This window comes from Pristis pectinata, chromosome 3 (assembly GCF_009764475.1).
Source record: "Pristis pectinata isolate sPriPec2 chromosome 3, sPriPec2.1.pri, whole genome shotgun sequence".
Taxonomy (NCBI): domain Eukaryota; kingdom Metazoa; phylum Chordata; class Chondrichthyes; order Rhinopristiformes; family Pristidae; genus Pristis; species Pristis pectinata.
The window spans coordinates 41095902-41112570 of record NC_067407.1 but is presented as its reverse complement, the minus strand read 5'-3'; the positions used below and the strand labels follow the sequence as shown (position 1 = coordinate 41112570).

Genomic DNA, 16669 nt, shown 5'->3' with positions numbered 1-16669 from the left:
TGAGAATATACTTTGGTTCTGTAATATTTGAGATTGTATCTATGTGCTGTGTGGATATTTATGTATTTCATATTTCCTTATGAATGAGGTCACTTGACCCAATGCATCTATGTTGGTTCACAGAACAACCCCATCAATTCCATTCCCCCATTTATTTTCTTTGGAACCTATTCTCTCACACATGCCTATTAACCCCTCCACCCCCAACTCTCTCACCAGATACCTATACTAGGGGCAATTTACAGTAGCCAATAAACCTACCAATCAGTACACATTTGGAATGTGGGGGAAATTAGAGGACCTGGGAGAAACCCACACACTCTCAGAGAGAATGTGCCAACTCCACACAAACAACAGAAGGTCAGCATTGAACCTGGGTCACTGGAGCTGTGAGGAGGCTGCACTACCTGCAGGGTCACTGTACCACCCTTTGGATGCTACAGACTGACGCTGTATTGCTGGGTAACTTTGCTTGTAACTGTGTTTAAAAACAGCTTGCATGGTCATGAATATTATGTGTGGGAATGAGAATTAAAGCATGATTAATTTTTTTTTAGCTTTCCTCTTTTTTTTTCTGCTGACTTGCTTCACCTGGTAGGAAAGCTGTGAAAATTTCCCCCCTCAAGTCAAGCATTTGGGAGCACATTAATATTCCAGGCCCTTGATTTCCATAAATCCAGAAAGGAAACTTTGCCTCACCAACTCCTTCCACCACCCTTCTCTGTAACCAACTGCCTTCATCCCCCATAGGTTAATAATGTCATGTCAGCAACAGGTAAGTAACATGTGTATTTCTACCTGCCCACCTGTCCAATTTCCAATGGGCAGGGTCCACCATTGTTTCTTCCCAATTTTCTTTTTTTTTACTTCCTTCCCATCATGAAATAATGTTTCAGCATGAGCTGCTGGAAGGAAACCTGTACAGTCAGAATAATTTGTGTAAAGAGTTAAATTATGAGGACCAGTTCCATAAAGTTATTTTCTTGATTTTAGAATGTTGATTGATAGGGGTGTTTAAAATAGTAAGGGGATTCGATAAGGTAGATGCAGAGAAAATACTTCCTCTGGTGGGGGATACCAGATAAAGAGACACAGTCTTAAAATTAGAGCCATTGTCACTTAGGGATGATCAAGGAGCAGGTTTTGACTCACAATATGATGGAAACCTCAAATTTATTCCCCCCAAAAGCTGTGGATTCTGGGTTAATTTAAAATTTTCATGATTGAGATTGATATATTTATCTTGGTAAATATGTCAGGGGATTATGCATCAAAGGTGAGTGCTGGATATGTGGTGCCAGTGGCCATGACAGAATATGTTTCTGGGGCTATATGGTGTCTTCCTGCTCCTTTGTTTCAGAATTCTGTTATTCCTTTAGAGCTTCACTGCTTTCTTTGTGTGAGCCAAGGCAGTGAATATTGAGAGACTTGGGTTAAGTATTGGCCCCTACATCTGAGAGAACTCCTGTCCTTCATCAGATAGTTTCACTGAATATGTCCATCTGAAAGGGTAAATAAGACCTTCCTTTAAGATGTCATTAATTGTGGTATTTGGATTGTTGAGATTAAGTGAAAATCAAAAAAACGCAAATGCTGGAAATCTAAAATAAAAACAGAAAATGCTGGAAATACTCAGCAGGTCAGGCTGCATCTGGTGGAAAAGAAACAGACAGGTTGAAGACCCTTAGCCAGAGCTCGGAAGGAGACAAAAGAAGCTTGTTAAGTTGCATGGAGGGAGGAGAGGGGGGCTGTAAACAAGGTTATCTGGTCAATGAGTGCATGGGAGCAGTTAGAGAGTGAGAACATAGAGAAATGAGCATAGGCTGGGCATGTCACCCACTCCCAGGGAAACAAATAAATGGTTAGATTATGTGTTCACATCTCACAGTGGGTCTTGAACTCAGAAGTGAAAGTACTCCCACTGGTCCAAAGTGAAGGAAGAGTAACAAACATGAAAGAATTTTTAATTGGTTTTGACATTCTTGTCAAAGGTCTCTGAAATTATAATTGTTACCCCAAGAGAAAGGGTTCTTTTCCTAAACCCGCCATGTACTACATAAGGGAACACTTACTGGTTCGTGGACAGGACAAAATATGGTTTGTTGATTATCATTTCATTGTTTTGTTTTGATATAAATTCATAAATAAAACTAGCATGTTTGTTCTGAAAATCTGACTATCCATAAAATGGTTGCTTCTAGGCTGTTCTTGAAACTGCAGTGAGAGACACCAATAACTTTTTAGGCAATATCTTTCACACCACAGTCACCTACCCACATTGTCAGATGTCATGAAACAGAAGATGTGAAAGCAAGCAAGGGAGAAAAATGAATTTAAAAGCAAATTGTCTTTTCTTCCCACATGTAGGAGAAATGTGTATAACACATATTATAAATGTTATACCTCAGTCAACTTGAATGCTATATTTTATTGTTAAAATCTAGAAAAGTATATAAACTTAAAAACTAAAAGCTGATTTTTTTTCAATATCTACAGTTAATAATCAGCTAATCCTAAAAGAAAAACAGAAAATGCTAGAGATATTCAACAGGTTAGGGAGCATCTGAGGAGAGGGAAACAGAATTAATATTTTAGGTCATGAACATTCATCAAAAAAAAGGTCAGTGACCTGAAACATTAGCACTGTTTCTCTCTCCACAGATCTTGCCTGATGAGTATCTCCAGCATTTTCTGTTTTTATTTCAGATTTTCAGCATCTGTAACTCTTTGCTTTCCAAAAGCTAGAAAAAATGCTCAGTGTGCATTTACTTCCGCATGGTTTGGTAATTAATTCTGTGGTATTTATCTAATTTATATAAGTTTTATCTGCTCTTCCCCAAAGATCCCACCCACCTTCATATCTAGTCATTTCTTCAAGGTTCACAGTGATCATGAGGTACACTCAGGGACTACAAGGTTCACAATTATAATGTGCTTTTCTGGCTATTGTGTCACAAAAATAATTCCAATGGCTAAAGAGACACAAAATACAGATATGTAAATCCTGAATGCAGCACTGTGCCAACTGTAACCAGCAGGTTTAGGTTGGGACAAAAATCTTCAATCTTGCGCAACTGATTGGCAGAATATTCTTTTTTTCCTCATCATGTCATTTTAGAGTGAATGAGGTCGCAATTCAATCCTTCTTTAAATTGAAAATTTATTGAAATTAAGTTTGGATTAAATTCTTTAGTTCATGCAAAGTGCATGTCCATTTTACACAACTCACCCATGAGAAAGAGTGGGAGTGTTGGACAACCTGTCCAGATCAAGCAACTCTCATCAAGGGTGTGTATTGCTTGACTTGCTATTAAAAGCATTTGCAAATATGTTTTACCACATTTTTCTCCATGTAGTAATTGATTTTACTCACCAGTCTGCCATTTGTGCGTAATTTGTTTTATGCTTAATTATTCTTGGTTCATATTTCATTGCATAAACAGCCCCATTATCATGATGAGGAAGAGAAGCTCGTGCATAGGCAAAAATAAAGGGTCAAGGCACATCATCCGTTCATTGGGATTGCAGTTATCAATTTCTCCAAATCTACTTGATAACATCAGAGGAAGCTTGCCATTTGCCTTTGATATGCATGATGGGTTGATACATGGTAAGCCTATCTGCTTGCTGAAGGCGAAGGTGATCACAGTTTAAAGCCCTATTGCTGGCATGCTCCTTTATGGTTCCAAGCTGAATACGAGCCCCATCCAGCAGTGTTCGCTGGACATATGTTTAGAGTAAGCAGCAAACATTGTGGAAGATCAGACAGGATGTTGAGCTTTCACTGAGTGACAAAGGTTCTTACAAGTACAAAGTACCAAAGAAACGATCCCGTAACAACAAATACCTTATTATTTGTGCAGCAGTTTTAATGCTGTTAACTGTTCAAATACATGTTGTTAAACAAATTGTCGTACCTAGTGAGGTAAGCAGCTGTTAGACCAGGACAAACTGATTCATCTGGAGGAATATCCTAAGATTGGATAGACTTAGAAAGGTGGAGAGCTTCAGAAAGGGAGTTCCAGAGCTTGGTGCTTATTGGATAAAAGTACAGCCACCAGTGGTAGATCAATTAAATCTGGAGATGGACTTTCAGCAAACATGTAGACAATCCTTTGCAACACAAAAATATTTTAATTCAAGTCATGTTCTGATAATCCAGTATTCCCAGTATTGGAAATTGTAATTACTGTCTCATTTGGTCTTTGTCACAGAGATCTACTGTTTACAAAGTATGAAACATCCAGAATTTTGCCTCTTGGTGACATACAAGGTGATCAGTACTTGTGAAACCATAACATGATATGAATCTCTGTCTTCAGGAAAGAGAGAAAAGAGCCAAATGCATTTGCAAATTTGATATATCCCATATTTGGTTATCTTGTATACTCATTATTGTGGCATTGTGGGAAAAAAAGGCATGCAGCCATTCTGACATTCTTCTCCCTGAACATGTAGGCTGTGGGGAAAATTCTTCCCTAGATCAAGATCAATATTTAAATTCTAAAAGTATGTGTAAAACTATATGTGTGATTTTCCTGCAAATAACCAAAGAATCAGAATTCTCCTCCATTGTATTACTAAGTCACATGGGATTCAGGTTGAGTTGGTGTGTTGGGTACAAAATTGGCTTGGTCATAGAAGACAGAGAAGGAAGTGGTGGTGGGTTTTATTCTGAATGGAGGTCAGTGACCACTGGCATTCCGCGAGGATCATTGCTGGGGCTTCTTTTGTTTGTAATATATATAAATGATTTGGATGAAAATGTAGGTAGTCTAACAAGTACATTTGCAGATGACATGAAAGTTGGTGGAGTTGTCGATGGTAAGGAAGGTCATCAATAGATGTATCAGGATATAGATCAGTTGGAAATTTGGGCAGAGAAATGGCACATAGAGTTTAATCTAGATAAATGTGAGGTGGTGCATTTTGCGAGGTCAAATGGAAGAGGAAAGTATACACTAAATGGCAGAACCCTTAGGAGCATTGGGGTGTGTCCATAGCTCCCAGAAAGTGGCAACAAAAATAGATAGGGTGGTAAAGAAGGTGTACAGCATGCTTGCCTTCATCATTTGGGGCACTGAGTATAAAGGTTAGCAAGTCATGTTGCAGCTGAATAAAACTTTGCTTAGATGTGAGCTTTTGTTACAAAAAGTACAAAAATGTCCTTTTTCTTGCAATTCATTAACCTTGGAGTATTGTGTGTGTATTTCTGGTTGCCGCACTATAGGAAGGATGTGAAGGTTTTGGAGAGGATGCAAAAGAGGTTCACCAGGGTTCTGCCTGGATTGGAGACAACTAGCTGTAAGGAGAGGTTGGACAAGCTTGGATTGTGTCGCATGCGAGGCTGAACACCAACCTGATAGAAGTACATAAAATTATTAGAGGCACAGAGAAGGTAGATCGTCAGAATTTTGTTCCCAGAGTGGGAATATCAAATACTAGAGGCTATAGGTTTAAGGTGAGAGGGGGAACATTTGAAGGAGATGTGCAAGTTTTTTTTTAACACAAAGTGTGGTAGGTGCCTGGAATGTGTTGCCAGGGAGTTGGTAGAATGGTAGCAACATATAAGAAACATTTAGCAGACACCTGAACAGGCAGGGAACAGAGGGATGTGGATCATGTGCAGGCAGATGGCATTGGCACAGACATGGTGGGCTGAACTGTTGTAGGTTCTACTGTGTATTGGAACAAATGGGGTAGACTGAAATTTACTAGGGGTTTTTACAACATTTAAAATATATTTAGACAGGTACATGGACAGGAAAGGTTTAGAAGGATGTGGGCCAAATGCAGGCAAGTGGGACTAGCTCAGTTAGGCAACTTGTTCGGCATGGACGGGCTGGTCTGAAGGGTCTGTTTTTGTGCTGTATAACTCTATGACTCTATAAGAGAACTAGCAAAACTGGTTGATCAGCACCTGAAGGAAAAATTAACATTTCAGATGAAATTATCTAGGAGACTGGATCTGGAGAAGGTATCAAATTCAGAATGTTAACCAACTTATCACCTGCTATGGATTTCTGATATTTCCTATTTGTACGTTTGATTGCCAGATGGTACAATCTTTTATATTACTAATTTTATAAGTATTTATTTTAATTGAGGCTGTGGTGAACTGATCAATGAAAATAGAGCATACTGTTGTTTCTTCAGACTGAATCTGTGTGTGGAACTGTTGTCATACATCTAAGGAATGAAATGTTTGCTTGTTTGATTGTTCTATGGTTTGACTTATGTTGGTCAAGGAAACATATTTGTGTCCCAATGAGATTATTGCAGATGGTCTTTTTTTTGAGAAAGATCCCAAAATAATCAGACATATTCTTAAAGTTGCAGCAAATGTACAAATAAAAGTACTTTATTTCAAGAGAATAAATTGTCATTCAAGGGTTGTTGGTCCATATTGTTGGTTCGGAAACATCTCAGATAATTGTCGTGGCGTTTCTTTCACTCACTGCTATTCAGTGACTTCTGCAGAAACTGGATGTGTACATATAATGAGTGAAAACAAGACTGGGCTATAAAACTGTCCAAATTAGCTCCCCATCATCAAGAATGTGGCATTGGAGAGCTGAAGTTGTTCCACAGACAGTATTTCAAGACAGCATCTGGATGAAAAGAATAATCGTGATCAATGAGAAAAACTAAGGTTTGACAAATCCACATGAGTGTGCTTTAAACATATTCTTACACTAATTGCAGAACCTTATCATTAAGCCACACATTTGCTAGCAGCACCACTATTTTCAAAGGCAGACAGGTTTGCAGGCAAGCTGCAGGCAACTCCTGGCTGGAGATGACCGTTTTCGTCAGGCACCTGGCAAGGAGCCAGGCGGAAGCCCGGAGAAGGACCTGTTAAAGGAGGGAGGCTGCTGGGGACCTTTGCAAGTTTGTTATTGGGGTTTGCCGGAGTTTTGTCTTTTTTCGATTTCTGCCTCTTTCCAGGAAACAAACGCGACCTTTCCCCACCTTGCATCCGTTTTCGCAGGAGCCAGTTCATTGCACAAGGTCATGACTTACTCTCTCCCCTTTGTCTGTGAATGAGCATTTTTCTTTTGGTGACTTTTGTTTGAGTGCCTCATGAGCCTTCTTGGAAACTATCGCAAGAAGACCAATTATGACGGCTACGAATCGTTGCATTTGGTGGACACCGGTCCCGGGGATTTGGATAGTCGGCTGCAAGCCGGCGATGCAGTACAGGCGGTGATCCCGGCCCCGGCCCCGGCCCCTGCCCCAACCCCAGCCTCAGCCCCCGCCCCAGACCCGACGGGGGCGACGGCAGCCGGCGGTCCGATCCCGCAGCCGGCCCGCTACAGCACCATGGACAGGTCAGGTAACTGCTCCTCACTCGTCGATGCCATGTGCCATTCATAACACGAGTTCAACTCCTTCTTATCTTAAAACCCGTACCTGCAAATAGAGTTATTTAGTTTCATGTGCATTTCTTAAATGTATGCGGTCGTCTGTGCTTTCTTGGCTCCTGCAGCATTACAATGTCTTCCTATGGTACTGTGCATTCGCTAGTCGTTGAAATAGGAATGATACTTATAATTGTCTTTGGTAATCAAACGCTAATGGCTTTAAACGATTATATGTTATTTCTATTATATTTCTATTGCTTCGGCTGGATTAGTAAATTCTTTAGTTTTTCAAATACGTAGGAAAAGAAATGTTGGTGCAATAGTGCATAAATTATATATCTTATGTGCTTTCTTTCAGTCTTCAAATTGCAAATAGAGAATTTAATCACTAAATTCTTACAGAAACCGTTGGGGGAGGGGCACCGCAATGCATTGGCAAATGCATTCTGGATAGTTAGCAGTATGGCGTCCTTCTGTTACACGTTGTATTCACCTTTAGATTCATACTTCACAACCTTTTCCCGTTTCACTTTTTATGCAGCATTTTGGTTTAAGTGTACTTATAGGGTTGACTCTTTTTAAACTGGTTCATGTGCAATCTTGTGTTAATGAACTGATAATCATTGTGAAGTAATTTGTTTATTGGTATTATAAGAAGGATTAAAAGAACAGAATCTATGGATGGGATTGCTTGAATGAAATTTTGGTCCAGTTTATTTGCAGTGTGCATATGAATTATACATTGGCTGCTGGGGATATTGTCAACTGTTTGACCTTCCATTGCTATTGTCCAGATGCTGAAGCAAGTTATGTACTTTCTAATAATATAATATGGTTTATTTGCATGTTAAGCAGTCTCAAGTTCATTATTTTGATTAATTCCTATGTAGGATATGTTTTTGGTGTGTTTTTTCTTTCAATAATTCAATGTATCTGGTTTCTTCGATGATGCTGTTTGAATCTAAAGCTATAATTGTACTGTGCTTTTCAGAATTAAGTTGCACTTTGCTGTGTGCTTGATCTTTCCTATATTGTTTCAAAACACGAATTAAGTGATGCTCCAGCATCATCCTTTCCTGCACATCCTCGCTATTGAAATGAACACTGCATGTATTGCTTTAAAACTTCTCTGGATGTTTCTTGCTCGTCTCATCTTTCACTGTTTCTGCTATTTCATTGTGTTCATCTTGTTCCTTCATGTGTATTCCTGAATCTAAAAAAAAAATCACAGTACAAAATACAATACTGCCAAGTGTGGTTGGCAAAATGTGTTTGTAAGTTTTATAGTTGATAGGGTTCTACAGATTTGGCACAGTGGTGCAGCTCATAGAGCTGCTGCCTCATCTCCAGTGACCCAGATTCATCAGTGACCTCTTGTGCTATTTGTGTGGAATTTGTACATCCTCCCTATGACCACATGGGTTTCCTCCCAATGACATAAAGATTGGTAGATTGCCCCTAGTCTATAGGTGAGTGGTAGAATGCGGTGGGGGGGGGGGTGAAAGGGGAGTTGATGGGAATGTGGGGAAAATGAAATGTGACTAGTGTAAATGGGTTGGTGTATTCTATGGGTTGAAGGGCCTGCTTCCATTCTGTATGAGTCTATGGCTCTATTAGTAGTTCACTTCATGTGTTTAATGATATTTCTTTTAAAAATATATGATCAACCTATCTTCAAAGAAAAAAAAATTGTGTTTATGTTGTGCCTTTCCACTTTGCTTGCTTAGATAACTCTGGCTCCAAAAATATTCAAGAAGCTCAACACCGTCCAGAACAAAGCAAACCACTTAATTGGTTCTGCATCCACCAACCTAAATGTTCATTCCCTTCACTGCTGAGGCACAGTGGCTGCAGAATACACCATCTGTAGAGCACCTTGCAGTTTCCTGCCTTGGCACTCTGGCAGCACCTCCCTATGCTCACAAATTTTGCCAACAAGGGCTAGGGTGGCAGGTGTGTGGGAACACTACTGCTGGTTCCTTTCTTAGGTTGCACACACTCTTGCCTTTATCATCGCTGGGTCTAAGTTCTTATATTCACTACCCAATAACAATGTAGGAGTAACTTCAGAAAGATTGCAGCAGTTCAGGAACGTGGCTCACTGCTAATTTTGCAAAGCGAGTTAGGGATGGACAATAAATATTGGCCTTGCCACTAACGTCTACATCTTGCAGAGTGAGTAGGTAAAAACAAAGTACAGCCAATGAAGCAATTGTAATGTAAGCTGCAGTGGTGTTGGCCTGGCTTAGTTGGTAGTACTCTGGATTTAAAGTTAAGGATATTTCAATAAACCTCATCCAAAGACTTAAATCTAGGCCTGTCATTGTAGCAGATCCAAGGACCAGGACATCTCTCCAAGCCCTGGAGGCCTCGTGACAATTTTTAAAAAAAGAAGTCATGAGGAGAAAAATCAGTGAGTTCAAATCGTATCCTGCTACAGGGCTACAAAATGGGACACAGTCATGGGGTGATGGTGAAATGAAGGGTGAATACTGTAGGAGATTTGGGCAGACTGAGATATTTGACCCTTCCAGTTTAGTGGGGCATCAGGTGCATGAGGAAATGGCACATAGAATTAACTTATATATCATAATACAATGGCATGTGTAAGATAGGTTTCTGCATCACCAAAGTCTGACCATTTTGTGCAGCTGAGCAAGCAGGGCCAACTGCATGAGCTTTTTTAAAAAAAAAACAAGCAGGAGATAACTCATTTTCCACCAGAGCCCACAGGATTATAACATTCTTTGTGGAATGTATTTGGAGATAATGGATCTAGCTCCAGTGACGTCTCCATAGCAACAGTAGTAGCTCCAGGGTTATCTCTGTGGCAGTCGGGTCTGGGTTGGAGCAAAGACATACCCAAGTGATGAGGCCTGGTCATGAGACCACGACAACCACCAGAAGAAGAGGGTCTTCACGTGAGTTGTTCATGATGTCTGAAGTAACAGACTGTGCATCTGTAACCCTGGTAGGTCCAATGATAACTAGGTAGTTGTACATTGGTGAAACAATTATTTTACCTCAGTATTTGTTCAAAATAGAGGTTTCTGTATCATTGAGGCTTCTCTTCCCTGCAGCAGGTGAATAAATACTTCTTTGTTTGATCTGAATACAGATTTCTGTGAATAATTCTACTGATCCTTAATACACTTCACAAAACATACCTGGGCATTTTTTGGAAATGGAGACAGCTGCAAATGAAGGACAGGTGGTGCAAGTTTCTTGACAGTCTTAATGCATATTTTTTGGTTATAGTGAATTGTGAACCTAGAATAGTATATCAAAGTATTTGGATATAGAATTGTGATAAGCGCAGTGTTTGATCAAAAGGAATGAGTAAAATAAATTAGACCTCCTGGAATATTATCGAGGAAAATGATTGCCACATGAAAATCAATTAAACTGGATCATAGAAATGTACAGCACAAAATGGGGCCCTTACATCTCACCTCTTCCATGCAACATTGATGCCTATCTACGCTAATCCCATTTGCCTGTATTAGGGTCCTTATCCCTCTACTCCTTTCCTTTCAAGTACCTGTCCAAATACTTTTTAAGTGTTATAGTACCCGCCTCCACTATCTCCTCGGGTAGCAGGTTCCAAATATTCACTGCCCTTTGTGTGGAAAAACTTGTCCCTTGGATCTCCTCCTGTAAAGTTCTCCTCTCTCGCCTTAAACCTGTGCCCTCTAATTCTAGACTCCCCTGCCCTGGGAAGAAAGATTCTGACTATCCCATCTATGCCTCTCATAATTTTATAAATCTCAATAATTCAGCCTTCTATATTCCAGCGAGGGTGAACCCAGCCGAACCAATCTCCCCATATAATCACAGCCCTCCATTCCAGACAACATCCTGGTGAATCTCTTCTGCACTCTCTCTGTTGCTACCACATCCTCCTTGTTAATGTGGTGACCAGAACTGTACACAGTACTCTTGGTGTGGTCTAACCAATCTTTTATTCAACTGCAACATGATGTCGCAACTGTTGTACTCAATGCCTCAGCCCATGAAGACAAATAGAGCAAATGCCTTTTGTTTTTTGCTACCCTATCCACATGTGTCACCATTTTCAGGGCACCATGGGCTCACCATGATCTCTCTGTACATCAATGCTCCTAAGGTCCCTGCCATTTACTGTATGCTAACAGAATTTGAGCTCCCAAAGTGCATTACCTTGTACTTGTCTGGATTAAATTCAATCTGCCACCACTCCACCCAACTTTCCAGCTGGTCTATGTCCCACTGCTTTGAAAGGTTTTGATCAGCTGCGACAGTGGTATTTTCTCTGTATTTATTGAGAGTTTCACAAACTTGAAAGATTTGATAAATTTGTTCTGACAGTGTTTATTGAGTAGAATGCAATGATACTGTTATAGTGCAGTTACTGGTTGAGATCAGTATTTGCCTGGAAGCAGCACTTTCAGTAGCAAGTTACACAGCCATCTTCACATTGTTCACCATTCTGTTAAAATGATGTGTGACATGAGCAAGGCTTTCTTTGTTGGCATTGGAATTCTGAATGTTACTAAAGTGCTGAAGAACTTCTAAGAGGTACTTCTAAAAATTAACCCAAGGCAGTTTAGCCTCAACTTTTAATTGAGAACTTGCATCACCATTTGGTATTAAATGCAGTCATCTGCTTTCTTAAACTTAGGTGCAAATCATTACATATAGACTGTTGTCTGCAGTCAGAGTAATTATACTATTTGGGTTGATGCTATCTGGAAGCTTAAAGCGTTGATACAAAATCTGGAATGAGTCCCTCAGCTTTTCTTCAGCACCTAGATCTGTGATTGGCATCCAAAAGGATTGGCATTTTGTGCAGCACCTTTTGTGAAATTAATGATGCCCCAGATCCTGCTACCATGTTCTGGGTGTGTCATACAGGGAAGAATGGTAACAATATCTCAAAAAGAACAAGTGATATGTGGCCAGGTGATTTGTTTCAGTGATGTTAATTGAAGGACAAATATTGACCAGAACTCGAAGCAAGCACTGTTGCTTTGCCCTGGCTAGAACTGGGGCTCGTAGTCTAAGGATATGGTGTTGGTAATTTAGGGCTAGGAAGAGAAATTTCTTTGAGTTGTAAGTTCTTGAAAACCTTTGCTGTCGTTGTGCTATGGATGCTCAATTGTTGTACATGTTCAAGGTTTTTGGATATTTTGTAGGAATCTAGATAGACACAGGAGCAGGAAAGAAGAGTTGAGGTGGAAGATCAGCCTTGATATTGAGTGGCGAATCAGTTGCTCCCACTCCCTTTTACATTTTTATGTTTTTTTTTTGTCTGCTTGTTAACACATTATATAACAAATGTGTGAGATTCTGTTGCACTTTTGAAGTCAAAACTAATTTATTTACCCATTTTCATAATTTCAGCAGTCTGAAACCTATTACCTTTTGTGATTATGCTTTTTATTGCTGCCGTCTAAAGGCTTTTGAAATTTAAGCTCGATCACTTAATTGCAGCGTCCAGATTTGTTTTGTTCCTCCTTATACTTTTCATTCTTGGTGATGATAGGAAGTAAGTTGAGGAGGGCACAAACGTATTCAAAAGGATTTTTAAAAATTTATTCAAGGGACGTGGATATCTCTGACAAGGCTAGTGTTTATTGTCCATCCCTAATCATCCTTCAACTGATGAGGTAGTTAAGAGTGAACTATATTGGTGTGTCTGGTGTCATGTGTAGGCCAGACTAAGTGAGGGTGGCAGATTTCTTTCCCGAAGGTCATTAATGAACACCAGATTGTTTTGAGCTAGTTTCAAGTTACCATTATTAAGGCAAGATTTTTTAAATTCCATGTTTTTGTTTAGTTGAATTTAAAATCCTCATCTGCCATGGAGGTATCTCTGGAACATAGTCCAAAAATGGTTGCTGGTCCAGGATCTTAACCACTATGCTACTGTGCAGCACCAAGGCTGATACCTTGCTATGTAAAATCTGCTTTTTGGTAATCTTGGAATATTTTTCAAGGTTTACTCTCAATTAAAATTATCATGAGCATAGTACTATGCACCAAATAATAGTATTTTTAATATGTGTATGCAGAGTGAAAACTGATTTTAAAGTACTTAACACTGAGGATATTTTAAACTACATTAGTCACATGTTAACAACTGATACACCTAAGTGTTCACCTGGATAAATTCTGTGTGAAGGTAACTGGCATTAAACTTTAGTTACGTTATACTGCATGGGTAGCAAGAAAGTTACCACCAAATATAGGAGTTGAAGAGAAAGAAGTACTGGTTGTTTAAAAAGCAATAGCAAATTAAAATACTACTGATTCAAGTAGTTTACAGAGAGTTAGGGAAATTTAACATTGCAAATCAGCATAAATGTGAATTCATTTAGTCTGTATCACTACTGAAGTGTTGTCCCACAATCTTCCCCTATGACCACCTTCCACATTCCCTTGGAATTCCCTCTCTCCAGCCTTTATAACTCTTCCCTCTTTGGGCAAACCTGCCCCCACCTCTGGTTGTGCTCTATTTCACCTCCAGCCTCTGACCCCACAGCCGGTTACACTCTGGCCCCCACCCTGCCCCTGGCCATACTCCACTTCACTGGCCAGACGTAATCTTTCTAAGAATAAAAACAGAAATGATGTTTCCTTTTGAAGTTGAATGTGGTTACCATTCATGTATGAAACAGGGAATGTCTGCGGTCATTGGGCCACTTCTCTGAAGTTGCAGGAGATTCCTGCTAATTTGGTTTGAAAGTACTATTGTCACCTTGCTCCAAATTTCAATTGATTAGACTCAATACTTGTAGCAAAATAAAGTTAACCTAAGTGCTGCTGGTGAGACCAACCCAAATGCCTTTCCTAGTAACGAGCATGAATGCATTAAAATTGACTTGGTTTCTCGTCTGTGGGATTGGTGTACTGGCATCATCCATTACACAGCTGTCAAACTGATTAAGTGACCTTTGTCTTCAACTTTGAAATTGCCATAAAAACAGAATTGAAATACATCACAGGCTTTTGTGCTCTCTTGTGTTGGAGGATTATACCTTGAGTCTTAATAATTTTGACAGTAAGGATGATAGTACAAACTTGCAATGAAAAATGTTTTTGTAACTACAATGTAATTTTGGACAATATAGATATTTTCTGTGAAAGAACAAATGTTGGGCTGAAAGAGATCCTCATCTTGGGCAGTTGATTAGCAATGCTTTTGCCACAACAGCACTTTTGTTGTTGCTTTGGAACCATGTTGTTGGAGGTAACAGAAGGGAATAGGGGTTGTTTAGTCCAGTGATTGGTACCTGTCATGGCGAGAGTGATGTGGACATCGTTGCACTCTTGTTCTCAGTTAAGGAAGAAGCTGGTATGAGGAGCAGGATACGTGGCACTCTTCTGCTCCCCACAGCCTTGAAGTCCAAGTTCAGAGCAAGCTCTAGGTTTCCTCCCTGTTTCTCCAGATGGTGCAATGCAATGCTGGGGTTCTGCTCCCTTTTACCGGGAGCTGTGATCACTGAGTTTGGGGGAGGGTATGCTTGAGATGTCAGCTGTTTGGCCATGGTAGCAGCCTGGTGGCCATTCTGGGCTGATTCTGTCTGGCAGAGCTGAGACCAACAGAAGTGTGCCAACAACAACCTCTGTTCAAGTAGTGTCCACAGCACAATAAAACTTCATGAGCGCATACAGACACCACCAGTGAGAGAAATGTAGAGGGATGCATCACCTCCCAAACTACCTACCCACTCAACCTGTCAAGCACTTTCTGCCCCACCAGTAGCAATCCATGGCCATCATTGGCCTTATCTGCTACAGGTCAGCATGGCCATTGCGGACAGAGCTTAGGTGCTCTTTAAATTAGTTGCCTAGTCTGCACTTGGTCATGCTGATGTAGAGGAGGCCACGTTCAGAGCAGCAAATTTAGTAGACGTGTTGGAGGAGGTGCATGTGAATCTTTGCCTCACCTGGAAGTGCTGTGTATTGTGATAAGGATTTGGCCTAGCTTCCATCCACTTTGAATTCTGTTTGCTTTAATAATAAAGCTAAGGATCCTGTATAAGTTGGCCTACCACTTCCAAAGATTTGTTTACAAAGAGCCGCATGCCCATCTTTCTCTGTGCCAACTTCAGTATTGTCCCAGTGACTTAACTTTGCCCCCTCCTCATCCTTCTGGCCAAAATGTAATACCTCACAGCTGCTTGTGTTGAACTGCATCAGCCACGTTTCTTCCTAGTTCACCAATCTATGTCCTCCACAAAGCTAATATCATCACCTTATTGTTTACCACATTCCAGAATTTACTATGAACTAAAATATAACACCCATCACAAAGAAATATTATCACAAAAAACACAACTCTGATTCAAATTTCCAGAATAAATATAGAATTAAATGATCATTTAATACATGGAATTTGGGCTTGATTTGACATATTCAAACAGTCAAGCTGTCAGGTGGTGGCAAACTTAGTAGTACGTGGATAGAAGTTATCCGGTAATAGAAGCCAAGGTTCTTTCAAGAGCTATTAGATCATAGAAACGCCTTCAGACTGAAAGGTGCTGCTTATTAATTAATAATACAGGTTTAAGTGCAGATCTGTTTGAAGTTGCTTTTGATCAGGTTGCACATTTGGGAGGTTTTAATGGAGTCTCCACTGCCCTCCAGAGTAGAGAATTCCAAAATTCCTCTCACTTTCAGGCAAAGAAATTTATCTTTGGTTCTAAATACATATCCCTCAAATTCTGTCCCCTGGTTCTAGACTCCTCCAATCAGGGGAAACATTGTCCTTGCATCTAGACTGTCAAGCCCTTTAAGAATTTTGTAAGTTTTGATGAGATCTCTTCTTATTCTTGGCTTCCAGTAACTTTTGTACAAGCACACCTCAGTCCCCTTGAACATCTAATTTCTCAGCTGATTGATATTCCCTTGAAGCCTTTTTGCATCCACATCCATACACCCACAGGTGTAGCAAACTGAATAGATTCTCTCTCTCTCTCTCTCCAGAGAACTTTCTCTGATCAAATGAAGAACATCTATTGAAATTTGGATTTTGCAGCTAATTATTTAAAAAGACCAATAATACATAAACTAGCAAATGTCTTTTATTTCCATTTAAAACTAACCTGTTGCCCTAATGCCACATTTAATATTATGGATTTGATTTTGAAGGAAATTCATAGCTGTAAACTAGAGAATTGTTAATTCTATTGGTGTGGTAGCTCGTCCGGGTATATAAGCAATGCAAGTGTTGACAGCTTTGATAACCATGAGGTGTTTTAAAAAAAGACATAGCTAAATCTTGAGGTTATCATTTCTGTTGGTTAAGAGCCCTACATTTC

The 16669-nt window shown here is 39.9% G+C and overlaps 1 protein-coding gene across 6 annotated transcripts in view; it reads left to right on the top strand.

Annotated features, from left to right (window-relative positions):
- Nucleotides 1-16669, top strand: part of dnajc6 (DnaJ (Hsp40) homolog, subfamily C, member 6) — an 88710-nt gene that overhangs the window by 16456 nt on the left and 55585 nt on the right. For 2 of the 6 annotated variants that reach the window (XM_052011622.1, XM_052011621.1), the window contains exon 1: nt 6859-7336. The exons of 2 other annotated variants lie outside the window; for them this stretch is intronic. In XM_052011622.1, the coding sequence (XP_051867582.1) occupies nt 7084-7336 (253 nt within the window). In that variant the 5' untranslated portion in view covers nt 6859-7083. Of the gene's footprint in view, nt 1-6858; nt 7337-7481; nt 7510-16669 lie in introns of those variants that run through there. 2 more of the 6 variants (XM_052011627.1, XM_052011626.1) reach the window with 2 other exon arrangements.